Source organism: Mobula birostris, chromosome 10, assembly GCF_030028105.1.
Source record: "Mobula birostris isolate sMobBir1 chromosome 10, sMobBir1.hap1, whole genome shotgun sequence".
NCBI classification, from domain to species: domain Eukaryota; kingdom Metazoa; phylum Chordata; class Chondrichthyes; order Myliobatiformes; family Myliobatidae; genus Mobula; species Mobula birostris.
Genome location: NC_092379.1, coordinates 80,026,316 through 80,047,656, shown reverse-complemented (window position 1 = coordinate 80,047,656; position 21,341 = coordinate 80,026,316). Strand labels below are relative to the sequence as shown.

The following is a 21,341-nucleotide window of genomic DNA, read 5'->3' as shown; positions in this document are numbered from 1 at the left end:
AAACTTGTATTTCTTCAATATTCAAATTTTTGATAGATGTTTTTAATTTGTTATTCTGTTTAGAATTCCTTTTTGTTAGTTTGTGATTTATCATTGCAGTTTGAGCTATGTGTTAAGGAATTCAAACTGAAATTTAGAAAGGAAAAAAAAATCAAGAATATGAAATTCCTTGACAATGTTATTTGTATAGTTTAGGAAAAGAAAATGTCAAAATTTACAATTCCAAATAAATTACCAATCCATGAATTTATGTAGGGAATATCTGGTCTTATACCACATAGAAGGAATTTAAATTTAGAATTTATTAATATCATTAAACCATTTGTCAACTACAGTAAAACCAGTATTAACTCAGAAGTAAAATGTATTTCCCTTAATCTAGCAGATCGTCTTGCTGGTTCACGGTAGAACAGCTTCTTCTTGTTAATACGTTAAATGTACTTGAACACCTTTCACCAAGTGTTACATTTTTATTTATTCACATTGGATATTCTGTTTGGGCAGAGTAAGAAACCCTCCAAGTAATTTCACAGTCATTTAGGTATACAGCATGGAAACATGCCCTTTGGTCCAACTGGCCCATGTCAACCAAAGTACCTTTGGCTCATTTTTCTCGAAGTGTTTCTTATCCATAGTTTTTCAAGTGTCTTGAAAATTTAATTATACCCACCTCCTCTGGCAGCTCGTTCCATATGCTCATCACCTTCTGTGTGAATTCCTACAGCTTATTTCCCTTCAGGAAAGGAGTATAACAGGCATATATCCCCTCAACAACTCATTTACATCCTCGCAAACCTCCTCTTTATCAGACTGCAAACCTATTCATATCATAGAAACCTATTTAACCCATGCTAACTCTGACTTAAGTAATGGATGGACTTCAAGATTCTCACCCTTGAATTTTTTAAGCCTGCTAAAATTTCATTCCACTTCCCATTTTCTGGTCTGTAGTACCATCTCCGGCCAAACAAACATCCAGGATCTCCGTTCACCTCTACTTCTGGCACCACACTTAAAATGATGAATTTTTTAAGAAACTTGGAGCAAAGGATTAATCTCAACCAGTAGCAAATTAAGCACTCAGTTTCTGCCACTGTTATGTATATCCTAAAATGCTAAAGTCATATAGTATTTAGGTCAATAGACTGTAGACCTAAAATAACTAACGGAGAACTGCTGCCTCATTGTTGCAGTGACCCAGGTTCATTCCTGACTTTTAATGCTGAGTGCTTGGAGCTTCCCAGTTCTTATGCCCTACTATTCAGTAAGATCACAGATAATCCAGTCTTGTCCTCAGCATCACTCTCCAACCCTTTCCCCATAAACCTTTTCTTTTTAAGTCAAATATGTAGACCTCTGATGTAGTTCGACATTAGTTGAAATTTAGATTTGTAAAACATAAAATCTTTGTCAGTTTAATATTATTACCATTACTAAAAAGCTGTAAATTTGTTCGCAAATGATTGTTCTATCTATAAAGGGAATGGAATTTGGGTTATCTTTCACCAAAAAAAATTATCAACATCAACTAATGGACATGAAAGGCATTGAAAATTTTTAAGAACTTAATGGGTTATAGCAATGAAGAACCAAGCTTGAAATAAACGTTAAAAGCTTAATGGCCTACAGAGCTTAATTTATTGTGTATTAATATTTAAATGTTGATTGTGCAAAGGATTTTGGTAAACTCTTGACACAAGGGAGTCTTACAGTGCTAGAACTTAAAATTTCACTCTCTGAACACTTCCAATTCCTACACCCTGCTGCAATTCGAAAATCTGAGTCATTGTTTGTTTTATTTTACCTGTGGTAGCCTAGATTTCAAAGTCAATATTAGAAAGATTTCCATAAACACAGTAGAAATTAACAGAATATTTTAGACCAAGAGAATAATTGCACAGCAGGAAAATTTCAAATTTCATCCTGCCTGTGAGCACAGAGAATAACTCATTCATAATCTAGTGAAAACAATGTGCTTTACTAAGTATCTGTTTTACTGAAAACAAAAATGTAGCACAGTTTGCATACTGAGCTGTATGTTCTCAATTGTACCCTCACAGTGAGGGCAATGTTTTTAGATGCTGCTGCTCTACAATTATTTAATGATTTACAGTACTCTAGTCTACCTGAGTGTGATTTATTTCTCTCCAAAAATGAATTAAATATTCAATGCTGACTGGAGGCCTGTAGAGTCTGTAGCTGAAAGTTAAACTGCCTATAGATGCTGGAAATCTCAAATAAAAACAGAACATGTTAGAAATAATAAACCACTCTGGTTGTGCCTATGGAAAGAGAGGCAGATTCATGCTAGGTTTCATGTAAAAAAAACTGTCAGAATTGAGAAGAAGACTGCAGATGCGGAAATCCACAGTAACACATCCAAGGTGCTGGAGGAACTCTGCAGGTCTGCATAAAGAATTGGCGTTTCAGGCTGAGGCCCTTCCTCAGGATTTATGGGATGTCTCAGACCAGGGTGACTATGGAGATAAGCTATCAATAAGATTATCTGGTCAGTGAATGAATGAGAGCAGTTAGAGAATGGGAACATTAAACAAAAGAATGTAGGAGTTGCAAAATGCAGAGCAGGATGACTTGCCTGAGTTGTCCTCCACTCAAAGAGATGGGGGGGGGGTGGAAAAAAAGGGAAAAGAAAGAAACAGAAATAAAACAAGCTGAGCTAATATCACAGATGTGTGATTGATTCAGACCTGAAGTTACTGGATGTTATAGAATTTAATATTAAATCAGGAAGGCTGCAACATGCCAAGACAGAAGATCAGGTGCTGTTCCTCAAGCTTGTAATGACCTCTTTGTAATGGTACAGGAGGTCACAGACCAATTGATCAGAGCTGTAGTGGGATAAAGACTCAGAGTTGCAAACAATGAGGAGCTTGGGATGGCCCTCGCAAACTTAACACAGATGCTCTGTAGAGTGATCACTCAATCTGTTTTTGATTTCTCCAGTATAGAAGAGACTACATTGTGAACACCAAATGCAGGATTCTAGTCTGGAAGAAGTACAAATGAGTTACTGCCTCACCTTAAAAGACTTTGTGTTGCCACAGAAAGTACTTTAAAATGGGGTTTGTTGGAGGGAATGAGAGAGTGGACCATGGAGTTGTGATGAGGACTATCCCAGTGAAATACTGAAGCAAGAGGAGAAGGAGATAAGGTGCTGGTGGAGTCTCCTTTGAAGGCGGTAGCAGTTTTGGAGAATGGTTTATGAAATGCAGAGACTGTTGGACGGAGAGCTCTTGCCTTGTTCAAACCTGAAGTACAGGAAGTGGGAATAGAGGTTCAAGAAATGGATGAGATGTAGTCAGGGTGTGTTTCCAACAATGGTAGAGAGGAAGCCATGGTCACAATGGAAGAAAGATATATTGGACGCAGCAATACAAAATAATTTCATCAAGGGAGATAAAGGACCCATAAGACATATTTCTGCTCCTATGCCTTAGGGTTTAAAATTTCCAATTTACCAAGTTATTTCCTCTACTCTTCATCCCACCCCACCTGCTGTAAGGACTTCATTCCATTCCCTTGGGTCATTTGTACTGGAATATTCAACAGCAACACACAAAAGAGTTGTAGAAATTCAATCTATCAAGCAACATCTATAGAGGGAAATAGACAATTGAAGTTTCAGGTCATGGAGTCTTCAGTTGTTTTTTTTTGTCTGGCTGGTTTTTGAGAGTCCAACCTTCTCTAAATAACATGGAATCAAAGAACTACCTTTGTTGTACAGTAAAAAATTCTGGTTGTTCCCCTTTCATATTTTTTTTCCTCTTCTGACCACCTCCTTAAAAGAAGCCAAGTTATACTGAGAACTCCTAACATTCTGCGATTCCTACTAAACCATTTTCCTAGAATTCCCCAGCATTCCCCAATGGATTGGCATAATTACTTTCACATTATTTTAATGTTTCTGTTGATTTGCAAGAGTTCTAATGAAAGTGCTTTAATTAGAGACATTTACAAATTTTAAAAGTAAGCCTCTCAGGTAAAAACCACTTCACCTTTGCCTCTTGTCGAAGGCGGTCAGGGCTTTCCAGGGGTAAATGCTCCGAGTGCACTTAATCCCACTGTCCTTCCAAGGAAACATATGTTTTTTGATATTTTAAAGAACCTTCCTGACTCCAGGCTTCTCGTTTCTAAGTTTGTATGTTTGTTTGATAATTGCATTGTAGTGTTTACTGTGAAGATTAGAGTTGCCTGGAGAGAGGAGTTGGGCATTGAATTGTCTGAAGCTGCCTGGGATAAGTGTTTGTTTATGATACAGGCTTGCTCTGTTAACAGCAGGCACCAACTGATTCAGTTTAAAGTTGTCCACCATCTCTATTACTCTAAAATTAGATTGCACAAGATTTACCCTTCTGTCTCGCCAATGTGTGATAGATACCAAGGGACGGAAGCCACATTGTCACGCACCTTTTGGTTTTGGCCATTACTGACTAGATTTTGGTCCAAAATATTTGACTGGTACTCAAAGGCCTATATAAGATCCTTCACCTTGGAAGCTGATCTCGCTATATTTGGCTGCTCGCAATCTACTATTTGTTTCCTTGCAGCCATACAACAGTCTCCGATGCTGGGGATGATTGTTACCAAAAGACTTATCTTGAGGGAATGGAAATCACCTTCTCCCCCTTCCTTTCGGAGATGGATGGCTGATATGATCTCAGTCATACAGATGGAGAAACTTAGGTTTGTGAGAACTAATTCAATTAAAAAAAATTTCAGCTACCTGGGATCCATTTCTTGCCCACCTGGACGAGGCCGGGGGCGGATGAGCAATTCCCCCCCAGCTGATTTCTCATGGCCCTCATTTGAGATTTAATGTTTAGTATTTTTGAGCACTTTGTGCAATAGGCATCCCTCTAACGTTATGTCGTTTTTTTTACTTATTTCATTCTTATACATGTCTGAGCTGGTACACTTTTGTTGATTTCATTTTTTTTTTTGAAAATAAAGTATTTTTTAAAAAATCCCACTGTCTGACTTCCAAGAGTGAGGCTGCCCAACTGCATCCAACTGAGGGAGGTGGCAGTGAGTTCAGATGGTATGATGGGCTTGGCATGATTGGGCCCAGTGACTTATTTTAGACAATTTGTAAACCAAATGCCCCATTTATAGTTTTCTCTTACTGTTTTGAACTTAAGACTTCTGATTTTGTGATTAAATTATTGAAACCAAAGTATTGCAATTTCCCAGGGAAGTAATGGGTAAATTACCAGGCCTAGAAAAAGTATATCCCAGAATGCTGAAAGGAATAAGGGGTTTTTTCAATCCTCTCTGCTTACAGCTTGTGGAACAGACTTTAATACTATTAAAGTTGCATCATTACTTAAAAGGAGAGGAAGAAATAAATGATTATTTCAGATTAGTTAGTTGAACTCATGAAGAGAAGTGCTGACACTTTGGGGAGAGTTCATAAAAGAAAAGTCAGGCCTAGTTGGAATTTTTTGAAGAGATAACAAGGAGGGTTTGGGATTTTAGCAAGTCTGTGAAAAGGTCCCATATGGTATGTTCATCAAGAAAACCATGGAATCCATGGGATAATGGCAAATTGGATCCAAACTCATTTCAGCAGCTGGGTGTCTTTGTGACAGGAAGACTGCTATCACTGTGATTCCACAGGGGTTGGTACTCAGCCTCTTGTGTTTTTAGTTTATATGAATAATCAAGATTAAAATGGAAGGAGCACGCTAAGTTTGACAGTGATAGAAAAATTGACTTAGTGAGGGGAAAGGTTTTAGAATGCAGGAAGATACTGGTGGTTCTGGTGGTTTTGGTCATGTGGACAGAAATGTGGAATTCAGTCCAGAACAGGGTGAAGTAATGAATTTGTGGAGATGGAACAAGGCATGGAAGATTGTTGTGAAGTGGAACATTCTCTCAGCTTTCCTCATTACTTGCTGTACCTGCATCCTAGTTGTCTACATGACACCTGTGTCTCCTGGTATCTCAGGGCTTTGCAGTTTCTCACCATTTATATGATGTATTTTTATTATTGTGGACAGTTTCACATTTTACCAAATATCCTGAATTTAGAGATCTTACTCAATTAACCTACCTATATCCCCTTGTAGCCTTCTTGACATTTTGTCAAAACTTTTTACTGATCTCTCTGAATCACTTTTTTGCTTCTCTCATTTTTTTCATCCCGTGTATTTTGTATGCATGTTGCATTCTCCTTTAGAATCATAGAGTTATCCAAAATGGAAACAGGACCCTCAGCCTAATTTGTTCTTGCCAACTGCATGAGCTAGTCTGCCTGTATTTGGCCCATATCCTTCTAAATCCTTCCTATCCATATGCATCTCTAAACATCCTTTGAAGGTTGTAACTGTACTTGCCTCTACAGCTTTCTCTGGCAGTTTTTTTCATATATGTACTTACCATCTTCTGTGTGGGGGAAAAATCTTGCCTTTCAGGTCCACTTTAAATTTCCAAAAAACAGACTGTGTCTATTCACCATATCTATGCTCATTATGATTTTATATACCTCTGTAAACTCACCCCTCATCCTCCTACACTCCAGCAAGTACAGTCCCAGCCTATCCAGTCTCTCCTTATAACTCAATCCCTCCAGTTCTAGCAGCATCCTGGAAGATCTCTTCTGAACCTCTTCCAGCTTAAAAATAGATAGTGGAAAAACCAGAACTGCACACAATACTCCAAGTGCAGTCTCATCAATGCCTTGTGCAGCTATATAACATGATATCCCTACTTTTGCGCTCAATGCCAACTGATGAAATCAAACATGCCAAACACTTTCTTCGGCACTCTGTGTATCTGTGTCTCCACTTTCATAAAACTAAGTATTTGTATCCTTGGGTCTCTCTGTTCTTCCAATCATTTACTGTGTAACTCTGGTTTAACATTCCAAAATACAATATTTCGCACCTACCCAAGTTAAAATCCATCTGCCATTCCTTGGCCCACTTTCCTTCCAACTCATTCTCACCATTGTCAGTTAATACACTTTATACAGTATAGTAACTGCTTCAACACTGTTGTTTTCTACGATGTTTTTCTACATACGCTTATTGAAATTCCTGCATAACATTATTCAGTCTTTTGGACTACTGGTTTTCAGTATTTTTAGCATCAGCCATTAAAGTAGTTTTCCGGATGTGTTAAAACATGATTTTATGAAAAGGATCAGTTTTGAACTCACTTTGATGACTCCACTGACAAAAGAGCTTTCTGATTCTCCAAAAGCAAGTTGGCCTGATTCTAGCCCTTGAAGAGAGGAATGAAAAGAGTACAAAAACAGGTGATTGATGTGATACCCCCTGCCCTTCCAATCCACCTCTGGTGCTTTCATTCTTGTCCCCTTTCCATACCTACTGTCCAGCCAAGACCCCTGACCCACCCAATCACCCCTCTTTTGACCCCCTTACATCCTCCTGGTTCTGTCCACCTTCTACCCACTTTGTTACCCACCAGATCCACCCTCATCTATCTAGTTTCATTTGCTTACCTCTCTCCCAATGGTTCCTGTTATCACCTCCTTATCATATTCCAGCACTGGTAGCCTTTGTGTTCCTACCCATCACCCTTCAGTAACTGTGTCCTCCTTCACTTATTCTTCACCCCCACAACCCCCACTTGGCTTCATCTGTCCATTATCCTTCATCCGTCTTTACTCCACTAATTGCCTACTGGCCCCGTCTCAATACCACCCCTCCTCTTTATACCTGCCATTGTCCTTCTCCATTCTTCCTCTCCGTCTATTGTAAATATCTCCTTCTAGTTCAGAAGGCAAGAAGTAATGTAGCTGTGGTCTCACCAGGGTCTTGTAAAAGTGTAGTACAATCTATACTGCATTAGATTCTAACTCTATTGCAATAAAGGCCAATTGTATGTACACGTGCATGCAATTTACAAGCAAGGATATCCAAGTCCTTCAGAATGTCAGCAACTCTGAATGTTTATAAAACCTCTGATATAATGAGAAGGTGTACAGGAGTGAGATAGAACATTTGTTTAAGTGGTGTCACAATAACAACCACACACTCAACATCAGTAATACCAGGAATTTATTGTGGACTTCAGGAAGGGGAACTTGACAGAACATGCACTGGCCTCATTGAGAGGTCAGCAGCGGAAAGAGTGAGCAGCTTCAAGTTCCTTGGTGTCAACATTTCGAGGGATCTGGCCTGGATCCAGCACATTGTTGCAATCACAAAGGAGGCATGCCAGTATCTCTACTATATTAGGAATTTGAGACTTGGTATGTTGCAGATTTCTGAGATGTACAGTGAAAAGCATTCTGACTGGTATGGAGTCTCCAATGCACAAGATTGAAAGAGGCTCCAGAGTGTTGCCGACCCAGCAAGCTCTGTCATGGGCAGCTCCCCACCATTGAGGACATCTTCAAAATGCTGTGCCTCAAGAAGGCAACCTCCACCACTAAGCACCCTCATTAACTGAGATCTGCCCTTTTATTTTTATTACCATCAGGAAGGAGCTTGATTGAGAAGCAGCTTGTTCTCCTCAACCATCAAATTTCTGAATAGTCTGTGGATTCTGTCTTATTGTTCCTCCTTTTGTACTATTTATTTATTTTGTAATGCAGCGGTCCCCCAACCACCGGGCCACAAAGCATATGCTACCGGGCTGTGAGGAGACGATATGAGTCAGCTGCACCTTTCCTCATTCCCTGTCACGCACTGTTGAACTTGAACATAGGGTTGCCAACTGTCCCGTATTTGCCGGGACATCCCGTATATTGGGCTAAATTGGTTTGTCCCGTATTTCCCCCGCTAAGGTAGAGCATTCCTATGAAACCTTTCGTGCTGAAATGGCGTGAAGTGAAGAAGCAATTACCATTAATTTATATGGGAAAAATTTTAGAGCGTTCCCAGACCCAGAAAATAACCTTACAAATCATACTAAATAGCACATAAAACCGAAAGTAAATAACACTAACATATAGTAAAAGCAGGAATGATATGATAACTACACGGCCTATATAAAGTAGAATTAATGTATGTACAGTATAGTTGGGAAGAGGAAGGCAAAACCGATTTGTGGGGGAAAAATCGGCAGGTAGGCGCATGGGCACATAGGTGTCCGCGCAAGGCTTTATGGTCATGGTAGTCTTTCTGGGGTAAAGTGTTCCGGGATTTGACTGCTACTTTTGTCCCTTATTTGGGAGTGAGAAAGTTGGCAACCCTAACTGTAAAAGACATGTTGAGGTGAGGTGAATTTAACCCTACCTGAACATCCCCCCCCCCCCCCGCCAGGTCGGCCGGTCTGCAAGAATATTGTCAATATTAAACCGGTCCACGGTGCAAAAAAATGGTTGGGGACCCCTGTTGTAATGTATAATATTTTTATGTACTGTACTGCTGCAAAATAACAAATTACACACAATATAAGACACTGATAATAATTGTGATTATGGTGAAAAATACTCTGCTTTTCTGTATTTTCAACCTAAGATAATTCCACATTTTATCGCATCTGCCTTATCCTTATTCACCTAGATTCTCAGAATCGCTATGCTCTTTGCGAGCTTCTGACAGCTCACACCTCTACAATGAACACCTTTCAATTTAGATGAGCATTTTCATGCAGAAATTGCACAAAAAGAAACTAATTCCATTCTAATCTTTGAAGGTGTGAATTTTAACATTCAATTGTCAGTGATGTTGTATTGCTTCTCTGTGGTACTGGTGACCTTTTTTCTCCAGGGATTACCGATATCTCAGACTTTTCTCTGACCATCTAAAGCCTTGTCTATCTGGCCCTAAGATCTACATTCATGGCTTTCAGTTGGGAAGTATTTAAATTTAGTCAAATTTATAATGATGCTTCTAAAAGGGTATGAATAATTTATTAGAATAAAGCTGTAATCTCAGTTTTGTTCTGAAGCAACATTAAATGCATAACTGGTAAAAATTACAGAATATAGTAATTGATTACGCACTGTTAAAGCAACTGATTGTGGTAGTTTGCAACGGATAGTTAATTATTGGAAACGTATTCACCCAAGATGCAAAAAATTGGACTCTGTGTTAATGAATACGGGTTTATCTCATTTTACCAGTTTTATTATTGATAATCTTAGCCTCCTGAAAAAACATCACAATCAAAAGCCTTAAACTTCATAACTTGGAGATAATAAATAAGTTATTTTTGAGACCCTTTTGCAATTGTTGTACATATTCTAAATTGCATCATCATATTATTTCAGTCATTGAATTTCGTTCAGTTGATATACCAAGAAATGGTAGAGTTATTTTAGAGCTTTCTCTTCCAAACTACCTCTGCTGCTGTACATCTCATCATTCTTCTCATTCTCCAGCTTACATTTTAATATATCCCTCATTCCCTTGGTGCCTTCCTCACAGTCTGATCCAACTCGAAACTGAATAAACTAGATGAATTTGAACAGTTGCTTCCTTACCAGAAAAGTTGCTATTAGTTTGTATTATATTTGGGAAGGTATTGTGTGATATAACTACCTCCCAAAATTCTTATCCCTGAAGCTACATCCATTTTTCTGCGGATTAACGTCTGGACTTATAAACAGCTGCCCTGACTTAACATGTTTCAATCACAATAAACAGAATTATAATAAAAGCTAAACCCTTATGTTAGTTGAACAAGAAAATGAAAGTAGTTTAAGCACCAAATGTTATTTGCTGAACATTTGCAGATGAAATAATTTAAAATGAACATTTCCACGGCATCCTCAGTCAGGAGTTTTATTTTGGGTTCTCTTTAAACGGTAAGAATGTTAGTGATTTGTTCATGCTGACCTTACAAAATTCTTATCTTGATCTTGTTAAAAGGAAGTAATTATCTCAGTATTCAAAGCTTTCCAGTGCAAAGTGGTTAAAAAAAATCAGGGTTTTATTCTTTTTAAAACAAATGTGGCTTGGGATAGTTATAAAGGTATCATTTGTGCATTCATAAAACTTCACTACTAAAGAAAGACTTCAAAATGAAAGTTATTGTGAATTTCAGTAACTATCTGGTAAGATTATATAATAACTTTAAACGATGGATACTATGAAGATATAGTGTTCCAATGACGTGAATGTTACATCAGTTCCCGCACAGAGACTGGCCCTGCCGCCCACCTCATCCATGTTACCCACTATACTAATCCCATTTACTTACACTTACTTCATAACCTATGCATTTGGCATTTCAGGTGCTTGTCTGAATGCTTCTTAAATATCATAAGAGTGGTTGCTTCCACTACCTTCTGAGGCAATGCCAATCCTTCTAATTTCAACATCCGCCCTACTGTCAGATGTTATCATGTTCTCAAAATAGTTGAACTTCAATGTTTACTTAATTGTTTCATCATCCACTTTCAGTTTGCATTTCTGTATTTCTTCTTTGTGACAACTATGCATTTGGTCTTTTTGCAATTAATGATCAATCCTGTCTTTGCACTTTCCTTGCTAGTATTTCTTAGAGCATCTCTTTAGAAGTAGCTATCAGCACTTTGTCCTCTGCGTCTTGTAGGTTGTTCAAATTGTACCCACCAATTATCATGCCTGGAATACTACTAATTTATTTTAGAATCATCTGGCTATTAAAGATTGAATAGGTTGGATAAGAGAGCACAACCCTGTTTGGCACCCTTCTTAATCTGGACAAAATTTAGTCTCATTTTCAAATGTCATTCCTGCTTTTTGTTCCCAAGACAAATTTCTGATGATTCACATACCTTTCCCATCGGTGTCCAAGTGCTGAAGGATTTTTATAAGCTCTTCATGTCTGACCTTATCAGAGGCTTTGGTATAATCAATAAACCATAGGTATAGGTTTTTCTGGAGCTCTGTGGCATGCTCTCAAATCATTTGAGCAAGATACTAAAGAAAAGCATAATTCCTGTGGGTAAGAAACTCAGAGTGTTGTGGTGCTACATTCCTTCCACACAATAACATATGGAACCAAATGTTGGACAATACAAAGATGACGGAAGCCTTGAAGCTGCAGAAATGTGGCTTTTGAGAAGAATGATAGCAATATCATGGAAAGTGCTGTGAAAAGCCGGAATAAGAAAGAAAGCTGATATCATCGATCAGGAAATAACAGATGGAATTTCTGGGACATGTACTGAGGAAAGAGAAGCTCAAACATCTTGCAGTGATGGGAGAATCTGATGGAAGAAAAAGCTGCAGTCCACAGCACATAACATTCATGATTTACATCAAGGGATGGACAGGCAAAAGTTTTGAAGAGATTATTATCATAGTCATAGTCATACTTTATTGATCCCGGGGTAAATTGTTTTTTGTTACAGTTGCACCATAGATAATAAATAGTAATAAAACCATAAATAGTTAAATAGTAATATGTAAATTATGCCAGGAAATAAGTCCAGGACCAGCCTATTGGCTCAGGGTGTCTGACCCTCCAAGGGAGGAGTTGTAAAGTTTGATGGCCACAGGCAGGAATTACTTCCTATGACGCTCTGTGTTGCATCTCGGTGGAATGAGTCTCTGGCTGAATGTACTCCTGTGCCCAACCAGTACATTATGTAGTGGATAGGAGACATTGTCCAAGATGGCCTGCAACTTGGACAGCATCTTCATAACTTCTCAGATTAAAGACAGATAGAAGACCGTAATCGCCCACATCATATGACATGGCACATAACGATGATGATTCCATTGGGACCTTATTGAAGATTGTAAAGAATTTCAATTGGACTGCCCTCATCAATACATAATTGTTTCCTCTTTGAAAAATTAAATCAATTTGGTCAGACAGGATCTGCCCCTAAGGAAACGTATTGATTATACTTAATTAATGATTGTCTTTACAACTGTAGATTAATCCTGAACCTCAGAAATATTTCCAATAATTTATTTACCGCAGACGTGAGAATCAAAGTCTTATCCTTGCTGACCTTGTTTAATATCACGTTTGCTGTCTTCCAGTCATCAGCTACCTCACCAAATGGCCTGTAAAAGTTTAAAAATTACTCAATGACTTTCCATAGCACCCTGGTATATACAGTACATACCTCATTTTACCTACCTTTAAACCCACCAAGATACCAAATCCTCCTTTTTAAGTAACATTTTGCCAGGCACATTGTTAAAAGCCTTCTGAAAATTCAAAAAATATAATATCTGTTTTATCCTCTGTTTATATGCTCAGTGGCCATTTTATTAGGTACGGTGGTTCATTAATGCAAATATATAATTAGCCAGTCATAAAAGCATGCAGACGTGCTCAAGAGGTTCAGTTGTTCTTCAGACCAAATATCAGAATGGGGAACAAATGGGATCTGAGTGACTTTGACCGTAGAATGATTGTTAGTGCCAGACGGGGTGGTTTGAGTATCTCAGAACTTGCTGATCTCCTGGGATGTTTGCACTCAACAGTCTTAAGAATTTACAGAGAATAGTGTGATAAACAAAAAAACATCTTGTGAGTGGCAGGTCTGTGGGTATAAATGCCTTGTTAATGAGAGAGGTCAGCGGAGAATGGCTGGACTGGTTCAAGTTGACAAGAAGCGACGGTAACTCAGATAACTACGCATTACAACAGTGATGTGCAGAAAAGTATCTCTGAATGCACAATGCATGGAACCTTGAAGTGGATAACTACACCAGCTTTCACTCCTGTACCTAATAAAGTGTCCTCTAAGTCTATACTTGCTCAAAAAGTTCAAATAATTTTGTCTGGCTTCCACTTGATGAAGCCATGATAATTTTGCTTGAGTACCCAAACAGAAAGTGCTTGAAATACCAAGTAAGAGATACAGTGGATATGGAGAAAGAAACTTATTTGATGCTTTGGTCTATAACTTCTGCTTTTGAACACTGAACACACAAATTGAACCAGTTGAATAAAATACCAAGAGCATGCAAAAGATATTAATGAGGACAGTGTGATTGATGCAATGTACATGGATTTCAGTAAAACCTTTGACAGGATCCCACAGGAGACTGGTATAAGAGGTTAGAGTCCATCAGATTCAGGGCAAGTTCAATTTTTATAGCAGGTATATAGGGATAGAACTTGAGTATAGGTGGCATGGTAGTGTAGTGGTTAGCACAACGCTCTACAGTACAGGCAACCTGAGTTCAATTCCAGCTGCTGTCTGTAAGGAGTTTGTACCTGCTCTCCGTAAACTCATGGGTCTGCTCCAGGTGCTCTGGTTTCCTTGCACAGTCCAAAGACATACAGTTTGGTAAATTAATTAGTAATTGTAAATTGTCCCATGTTCGGCTAGGATTAAATTAGGAGATTGCTTGGTGGCATGGCTCGAAGGGCCAGAAGGGCCTCAATTAATAAATAAATATTTTTTCTCTGCTTTTCATTTGGTGTTACTAGTGGGATTTATTTGAAAAAGCTGCTATTTACATAGAAAGGTTTGTAAATAGGGCTTTTAGCCACAGTAGCTGAGTTCAGCAAAAGGTATAATACTTAAAAGTTTTAGCTATCAATTTGAGAAGTAAGTACTGAGCCAATGCTGTGAATGTTAACTTTGACAACTTGCTACAAGTTAAAGAATGGTCTCAGAAAGGCAGCATCCATTATTAGGGATTTCCAGCACCCATGGCATGCCCTTTTCTCACTGTTACCATCAGGTAGGAGATACAGAAGCCTGAAGGCACACACTCAGTGATTCAGGAACAGCTTCTTCCCCTCTGCCACCCAATTCTTAAATGGACATTGAAGCTTTGGACACTAACTCACTTTTTTTTTAATCAACCAATCAGTTTTGCACATTAAAAAAAATCTATTCCATATACGTAATTGATTTACTTGATTATTTATTATTATGCTTTATTTTATTTATTTATTTTTTCTCTCTGCTAGATTATGTATCGCGTTGAACTGCTGCTGCTAAGTTAACAAATTTCATGTCACATGCCAGTGATAATAAACCTGATTCTGATTGCGGTAGAAAGACTAACTAAAAAAAGATTGAGATGCCAGAGGGTGAAGCATGGAATGAATAGACTTTTTCCTTCGTTTCATATATCCTGCAGGTTTATATGAGTACTTTTTCTTAAGAAATAATATACATTTAATAGTGTAGGAGTAAGTGTGACCCCTTAATATCTGGTGGCACATAGACTTTTAGTTTAACTCTGTACATTCTGAATTGCTGTTTAGTCATGTGGAGTGAACTCTATGATTTACAAGCATCCTGAGCTGCTTGTATTATAAGAACAAATGTACACTTTACTGTGCTTCCAATCTGTACTTGTATTAACCATGGAACTGTATTTTGGAAAGAGATTAAAATGACCACTGTCTCCATATCATGTATTTACTGCTTGCCTCCCAAAATGTTGATGGATGAAGTATCTCAGCTGCTTTCAGCTATCCAGTCTCTGTGCTCCTAACATCTGCAGAGCAAAGGGAAACATAGAGCAATAATAATTTTCACAACAAAACCTTTCCAACACCATGCTAATACATTGAAGACATGCGGTGGGGAGGGGATGGCAATGGGGAGGTGGGTGAAGGGTTGTTTGGAACCTGCACATTAGCAAAAATGTAAATTTAAAATGGGTGTTAAGATGATTATTATGACATCAACAATAATTGTCTAGTAAATTATTCTTTATTACTTGTTTAGTGAGAAAAAAACAGAATTTCTGAGTATGAATTGGATACGTGAGAAAGTTTGCCATAATTTTAATACAACCACGCATGACCAGTTTGAATAATCTCTGATTCATGATCTATGTCCCTAGCATTCTTGGTTTAACATCAGCTTAATAAAAATTTTAGTATCAGTTTAATAAAACCAATGTGGTTTTCATCTTACTGGTCACATTGCAAATCTGATTAACTGAAAATCAGCTGTCATTATCAAATTCCTAGTAAGCATATCGTTCAGTCTTTGATTTTTGCTCAGTCTATCCTTTATGGATTTTATTAAGCATTTCAGCTGTGTGTGGGAGTGTCCTCCTACAGATCATCATATAGGGTGAAAAAAATTAATCCTCTCTACTAACAGATACAACCAGGTTTTTGTAAGACATATTGTTATTGTAAATGAGATACTGTCCAGTAAACTTACAGCATGGAAAAATGGTATAACATCGTTGAGGCACACAATGATTCAGGAACAGCTTCTTGCCCTCTGCTATCAGATTTCTGAATGGACATTTGAAACCGTAAACACTACCTCACCATTCTTTTAACACTACTTATTTAATTTAACATACATATCCCCTCTAACTCTTCTGTTCCACATATTACAAAGCACATATAACACAGAAAAAGGACTCCTTGTCCTGTTAAAATATCTCACTTTATGAAGCATTCTGGTAAATTATCTCTGTATTTACTCAAGGATGTTCACATCTTTACTGAAGAACACAATGTGGTCTGGCCAGACTTTTATACCTAAGCGTAACTCTCCTAATTTTGTATTCATTACCACTATTAACACTTTTCCACGCAACCCCGTGATTTCCAAATTTTTCCCACAGCTCAACATATCCCTACTCTATATAGCATATCACACCCACAGTGAAGCTCTGAAAATTTCATGGACTGTTCCTTTTAAGAAATAGAGGTTTTTCATATATACCCATAGATATATAGCAAGCGTGCAGCTTGTCTTTTCTATATTTTTGTGAATTATCTTCCTAAATTGCTTGAATATGATTTAACCCTTCATGACACGCTGTGATCGTTCCCCGGGAGTGATTCTCTCCACGTTAGAAACGAACTGATATTGACACGATTCACTTCATCAACTTTCCCTGTTAGTTCATCAAAACATTCAACTGTTAGTCAAACAAAACCTTCCCTTTCCAAATCCACGTTGACTCTTAATTAACTCAAAGTTGTCCAAGTGTCTGTCAGTTTTCTTTTAGCTGATTATTGTTCCGAAAACCCATAGCCACAGCTGATGTTAAACAGGCTGCCCCTCACTACCAGGAACAGTCTTGAACAAGGGTAAAACGTCTGCTATTTTCCAATCCTTTGCTACCTTCCCATTATCAAAGCAGAAGTCCTGGAGGTAAAACTTAAGCTAAAAAAAACATATTTAATTTCATACTTAGCAGTGCATCACATTAGTTTTAATTTTTTTCAATGTTTATTCACAGTTGTTTTGAAATTAAAGTTACTTAAGTGCTTTGATATAGTTTATGAATTTACTATATTAAAGGTTTCAATGGTACATTTAATGCCAGAGAAATGTATACAATATACATCCTGAAAGTGCTTTTTCTTTGCAACCATCCACAAAAACAGAGGAGTGCCTCCAAAGAATAAATGACAATTAAATGTTAGAACCCCAAAGTCCCCCCAGCTCCCACTCCCCACGCGTAAGCGGCAGCAAAGCAACAATCCCCCTCCCCCACCAGCAAAAAAAAGTATTGGCACCGAGCACTGAAGCATGTAGCAAAGCAACGGCAAACACACAGACTTGCAGTACCCCAAAGACTACTCGTTCACCTGGTATTCAACATACCACAGGCTCTCTCTCTGTCTCCCTAATAGGGAGAAAGAGGTGTCTTCGTTTCACAGCGAGAGGGGAGACATAACTTGCTGATTTATGCTGTTAAAAGTCCGTTGCATCACTTTTTCCAAAGTCTGTGCCCAAAGATCTCGGGTCTCTGGGCACACAGCCCCAGATCTTCCATCTCCCACGACACACCGATTTCCTGCCAGGACACCGACCTTCGGTCCGCCCGTCCCCAGAGCCACAAGATCCTGGAACTCCAAAGGCGAGCTAATCTCTTGGCATATTAAATAATGGCCAGTCATGAAACACCGAGAGCAAGTCCCATTCCTGCAAAGAACCAAAGTCAGTGTGTAGGTCCAGGTCAGAGTCTTCAAACAAACCCTGAAAGGCAAAAATAGAGATATTAAAGATTGAAATAGAGCTGTTTCCAAAGATGCAAACAAATGAGTCACCGTTAGGCGCCACTGTCTCCTCCTAAGTTCCTCCTATATTTATATTCTACAGGTTTTCTATCAGTTCTTTGCAATACTGTAATAAGACCATAAGGCATAGGAGCAGAATTAGGCCAATCAGCCCATCAAGTCTGCTCTGCAAGTTACATTGATCCTAATGTATAATTGCTGGAAATGGCCGTGTTATTCAATTTCATTTTGCTAATTCAATAAGGTCTTTTTCAATGTATGAATCACAGCCCCCTCCCAGTTTCTGAAAGAATTATCCAATGATTGCAAAACAAATAGTTGTATGATTTACACTTGGTAATTGCTGATGAGACATTGGTCTTTCAGAAGGGATAACTTTTTGAGAGGTTATTTTATGTGCTTCCTTTATTAATGGCACTGCCATAAACAAGGTATTTTATACCAAAAGTAATATATCAGATTATTCCCATGAGAGGATGTCGTATCTTGAACTGTTTGAATGATACATGACTATAACTCAGGGTAGCCTCAATAGAAATGAGACTTTGAGAATTCGGTCTAAGCTATTTTTCTTAAGGTTATTGATAAGATATTTGCTGCAATATTTTTGTTACTTCTTAGATTTGGAGATTTCAAGATGATATGAGTTACTTTTGCAACCTACAAAAATGTTCTCACTAGAAACCACTGCATAATATTAAATCGCCTGAAAGGCTGAATGTGAAACAGTTAACGTTAACAGGTCACTGATGGCACAATGTTGTCTGTCACGGACATTCTACATGAAAGAGAAGTGACAGACCTTGCCTTGAGTTTTTACCATTTCAATCTTTGTAGCTCTGCTTCTCCTGCTTTTAACAGTCACTGTGCATTTTTAACACTCTATGATTTGATCCCCAAAGGCATCTGAAGTGCACTTCACGTTCACCTAGACAGATTCTTGTGCGGAGACAATTTCAGTTAGAATTGCTGCTTCATAACTGTCCATGGGAATGTGTCTGTTTTCCTTTAATGCTTTTATCACTTTTCTCATATGATCTAAAAAGCAATTTATTATAGATCTTCAAGTGTATTTCAGTATCAGCATGATCTGTATATGCTAATTTTATGTTTCTGTTCAAATATTAATTTTGTATTTCATATTTTTTACTTTTGTATTTTACAACTTTGAAAGATTTACTCAAATAATTAAAAATCTTTTATTTGCCTTATCACAGAAAATAGACGTGTTGCTTTGGAGAGGTCACGTTCCCGTCACAATGGAAATATGATACTTGCGTGATCCCAGTGTGCCAAAGAACTGGGGTTTGAAGGTTATTTTCCAACAGTCCTTGGATATCAGAAACCTCTTAATGGTACTGCAGACGATAAACTGCAAGGGCCAGAAAAGGAATTGTGAAAATGCTGTGAGATATTACGGAGTGCTCTCTGCTGGCCCATAATAAGTTCTTAACTTTTGTATACCTGTTAACTGACCTACAATTGGAAGAAGATGAACTTCATCCATGATGTTGCAAAATTCATTTTGTATTTGTATTGCCAATAAAAAAAGAGAGAAAGAAAGCAAAAGTTTGGGGTCCCAATCTGGCAATTTACTTTCATGAATCACTTTAGTTTTCCGATTTTAATTTAGAATTTGTGTGTTACTCAAACTTAAAATAACTACTCTGAGGCTTTGAAACAACCAAGGTTGACTCATCAATCTTATCAACAATGGCAAAATTGTGCTTTGTTTTCTCTCTTTTGGATGGATTATTTTTGGTTTCACCTCTGTCCCAGAAGGAGTATTTTTCTTGAGCAAAAATATTTTATAATTATGCACTTGTTTGTACTTTATATGCATATTGCCAGGAAAATAAACAAATGCAGCTTTCTTATTTTGTCACTGCCTGTAACAAAGCAATAAGACTGCATTTCTTAAGTCACATGCAGAATATGTTCATTCATTTCAAAGTGGTTTTAGAATCATGTAGTTATTGCACAGTTAGTTCCCCTGTATTGGGAGCTTGTTAATATTGACATTGTGCAATAACAAAACTGTAATACCCATGCTTGTTTTATAGTAATTACACTTTTGAAAATTAGTTCTTAAAATGTATTCTATTCAAGCATTTTTAAAAAGGTATTTTAGACATATTTCAGCAGTTATTTACACATCTCAACAATGTATTTAAATGATCAGATCAACAAAATACTCATTTAAAACTCTGCAATCAGCAGTTACCTTCAGTGGAACATGACAATTATAGATAGTACGTAGCGTCGAGATCCATCAAACTATATAGTAAAGCCAGGGGTGTGTTGTAAATGAATTTGCAAATACTTAACACAGAGTTACTTATATAAAAGAGCTACTTATAGAGTGTATATCAGCACAGTGTCTTTACTGTTTAAAATAAAATCAATGTTATTGGAATTGTTGTCATTAATAGTACACATACAGCACCTGCTTTCTAATTCAAATTTCTTTTTTAAAAATTACAAGACAGTTTGGTAGTGTGAAGAAAGTTGTCTCAGACTATCAGAACAAATCTTCATCCTGAGTGTCCCCATTGTTTCTGATTGACCCTGTCGCTTTTTTTGTTTGCAGTCCACTAGGCTAGACATGCCCCTTTGTTCCTGGAAATACTCAATTCATATTCTAATTATGCCTGAGACTGGTCTACTTCCTACCACAGATGTTGTCTGTGTGTTGTTTAGAATGATGTTTAACTTTCTGACAATACTATTCCCTAGGACAAGCAACCATAATGGTGATTCACAGTCTTGAGCCCTTTTATTTTAGCCACTCGCTGAAGTGTTCTCCACTTTTTAAAGAAGAATAGATAGTTGTATTTAGTTTTCCCTTCGGCTAATCATCTCAAAATTACAAGAGCAATATGACTTTCCACCAGCCTGCTGCAGCTCTTTGCCCCCAGAGTCCTTTGTCCAGTGGCTACATCATGTGTGTTCTTCAATTTAAACACACCATCAAGAAAAATGTGTGCAATGTGGTTCCAAAAGGCTAAAAGGAAAATATGCTCTTCTAGAATTACAACCTTGGTGACAGCTGAACAAATGATAGTGAGAGAATGTATAATTGTTTGTCCACTTACTGAAACAAAAGTTGCCTGTAACAAAAGTTCAGCTGGAATTACCCCGCAAATCTGCCAAAAAATTAGCCAAAGACAAAGGTTGCAGAGAAATCTTGATACTGGAAGATGATATTATATTCTTCTGTAACTTTAATAAGAAAGGAAGAAATATACAACACAGTGCAGGTTTGTTGGCAGAGAGGGACGTGTGGCAATTAAATCTGGATGGTTAAGACCTAGAATTTTATATCACTGAATTATTCGGTAATACCAAATTGAAAATGGAGTGAAAAAAATAGTGTGATGCTACATTTTAATTAAAATGTATTGAGTGAGATTTGTTACAGTATTTGAAGATTTAGATCTGGACCAAGATTGTGGCCTTAAATTTCAGGAGCTCTTGCTTAGTATTACGAA

At 37.7% G+C, this 21,341-nt stretch overlaps 1 protein-coding gene across 5 annotated transcripts in view; it reads left to right on the top strand.

Moving 5' to 3' along the window:
* diaph2 (diaphanous-related formin 2) overlaps nt 1-20,266 on the top strand; it is a 631,396-nt gene extending 611,130 nt beyond the window's left edge. For all 5 annotated transcript variants that reach the window (XM_072270521.1, XM_072270519.1, XM_072270520.1 and 2 more), the window contains one exon: nt 19,068-20,266. In XM_072270521.1, coding sequence (XP_072126622.1) covers nt 19,068-19,132 — 65 coding nt within the window. In that variant the 3' untranslated portion in view covers nt 19,133-20,266. The remainder of the gene's footprint in view (nt 1-19,067) is intronic.
* The last annotated feature ends 1,075 nt before the right edge of the window (nt 20,267-21,341 follow it).